Genomic DNA, 2217 nt, shown 5'->3' on the forward strand with positions numbered 1-2217 from the left:
GGTGGCTGTGGTGGCCGTGGGCACTGTAGCAGTGGTGGCTGTGGGCACTGTAGCTGTGCTGGTGGTGGCTGTGGTGGCTGTGGGCACTGTAGCTATGGTGGTGGTGGCTGTGGGCACTGTAGCTGTGGTGGCCATGGGCACTGTAGTTGTAGTGGCCGTGGGCACTGTAGCTATGGTGGCTGTGGTGGCTGTGGGCACTGTAGCTATGGTGGTGGTGGCTGTGGGCACTGTGGCAGTGGTGGCTGTGGGCACTGTGGCAGTGGTGGCCGTGGGCACTATAGCTGTGGTGGTGGTGGCCATGGGCACTTCAGCAGTGGTAGCAGTGCCAGCAGTGGCTGTGGAAGTGGTGGCCATGGGAACTGTAGTAGTGGCTGTGGAGGTGGTGGCCGTGGGCACTGTAGCAGTGGTGGTCGTGGGCACTGTAGCTGTGGTGGTGGTGGCTGTGGTGGCCGTGGGCACTGTAGCAGTGGTGGTCGTGGGCACTGTAGCTGTGGTGGTGGTGACTGTGGTGGCCGTGGGCACTGTGGCAGTGGTGGCTGTGGGCACTGTAGCTGTGGTGGCCATGGGCACTGTAGTTGTGGTAGCCGTGGGCACTGTAGCTATGGTGGCAGTGGTTGCTGTGGGCACTGTAGCTGTGGTGGTGGTGGCTGGGGTGGCCGTGGGCACTGTAGCTGTGGCAGCAGTGGCTGTTGAGGCGGTGGCCGTGGCCGTGGGGGACGTGGTGGCCGTGGGCAGCGTGCAGTGGTTGTACTCACAGCACAGCACACGCATCCTGTAGTTGTAGCACATCTTGAACAGGCCCAGTTGCTCGTCGTTCCTGCAGACCAGGCCCAAGCGGATGTCGCAGTGCACTCGCTGGCCCACCTGCTCCGGTGTCAGTCCAGGGTAGTTCTCAGCCTCACACTCTATCTCCTGGGGCTGCTTGCACACGGCCCCACCCGCACCCCTGATCTTCTCATAGGTCTCGAAGTCTCCACCACCCTCCTCATACTTGGGGTAGTCCACGTCAAACCACTCTGTCCACTTGCACTTGGGTTGACAGCTGGTCATGCCCTGGCTGGTGGTGGCCCCAGTGGTGGCCGTAGTGGGGGCTGGGGTGCTGGTCTCGGGGTGCTGGGTGGATGGGGTGCGTGTTGTACTCAGTGCTGTTTCTGTTGGCGGCCAAGCTGTGGAGGTTTGAGTCGTTGCCGACACCGAGGTGGGCCCCTGGGAGGTTTTCTGAGTTGGGAGGACCGACGTGGCTGTCCCCGGGGAGGTGGACCCTGTGGATCCTGGCGGAGATGTGGGGTGTGTGCCTGTGTGGCCTGGACTTGAGGCCGTCACTTGGGTCGTGAGTCGCGTGGAAAGGGCAGGCACTGGTGTGGCACTGCTGGCAGGGGACCCGGTAACCACTGTGCTCCCCGTCTGTGTTCTGGTCTGTGTGGGTGTTGGCACAGCAGTGGAGGTGGTGCTGGAGGCAGCAGAGGCAGTGGGGACTGTGCCAGTGGAGATGGCGGCAGTGGGCACTGTAGCAGTGACAACCGCGGCAGTGGGAGCTGTGGCATTGGAGGTGGCAGCTGTAGAGATGGTGGCAATGGCGGTGGTGGCCATGGGCACTGTGGCAGTGGCTGTAGAGATGGTGGCCATGGGCACTGTAGCTGTGGTGGCAGTGGCCATGGTCACTGTGGCAGTGGTGGGCGTGCGTACTGTGGCTGTGGTGGTGGTGGTGGCCGTGGACACTGTAGCTGTGGTGGCCGTGGGTACTGTTGCAGTGGTGGCCGTGGGCACGGTGGCAGTTGTAGCAGTAACAGCAGTGGCTGTGGAGGTGGTGGTTGTGGGCACTGTAGATGTGGGGGCAGTGACAGTGGTGGCAGTGGCTATGGAGGCGGTGGTTGTGGGCACTGTGGCAGTGGTGGCACTGGGCACTGTAGCACTCGTGGCAGTGGCGGTGGGCACTGTGGCAGTAGTAGCTGTGGGCACTGCGGCAGTGGTGGTGGTTGCCGTGGGCACTGTAGCAGTGGGGGCGGTGGTAGTGGTGCCAGGGGCTGTGGAGGGGGTGGCAATGGACACTGTCACAGTGGTGGCATTCTCAGTGGGCACTGTAGCAGTGGTAGTGGTGGCTATGGGCACTGTAGTAGTGGCTGTGGAGGTGGTGGGCACTGTAGCAGTGCTTGTGGAAGTGGTGGCCGTGGGCACTGTAGCCACGGTGGCTGTGGGCATTGTGGCAGGGGAGGGGGG

At 63.1% G+C, this 2217-nt stretch overlaps 1 protein-coding gene across 1 annotated transcript in view; it reads right to left on the bottom strand.

The window, feature by feature from the left end:
• Positions 1–2217, bottom strand: part of MUC5B (mucin 5B, oligomeric mucus/gel-forming) — a 36688-nt gene that overhangs the window by 14844 nt on the left and 19627 nt on the right. Inside the window, exon 33 of the mRNA XM_010837805.1 lies at positions 25–2189. Coding sequence (XP_010836107.1) covers positions 25–2189 — 2165 coding nt within the window. The remainder of the gene's footprint in view (positions 1–24; positions 2190–2217) is intronic.

Source organism: Bison bison, unplaced genomic scaffold (assembly GCF_000754665.1).
Source record: "Bison bison bison isolate TAMUID 2011002044 unplaced genomic scaffold, Bison_UMD1.0 scf7180017864080, whole genome shotgun sequence".
Classification (NCBI taxonomy): Eukaryota; Metazoa; Chordata; class Mammalia; order Artiodactyla; family Bovidae; genus Bison; species Bison bison.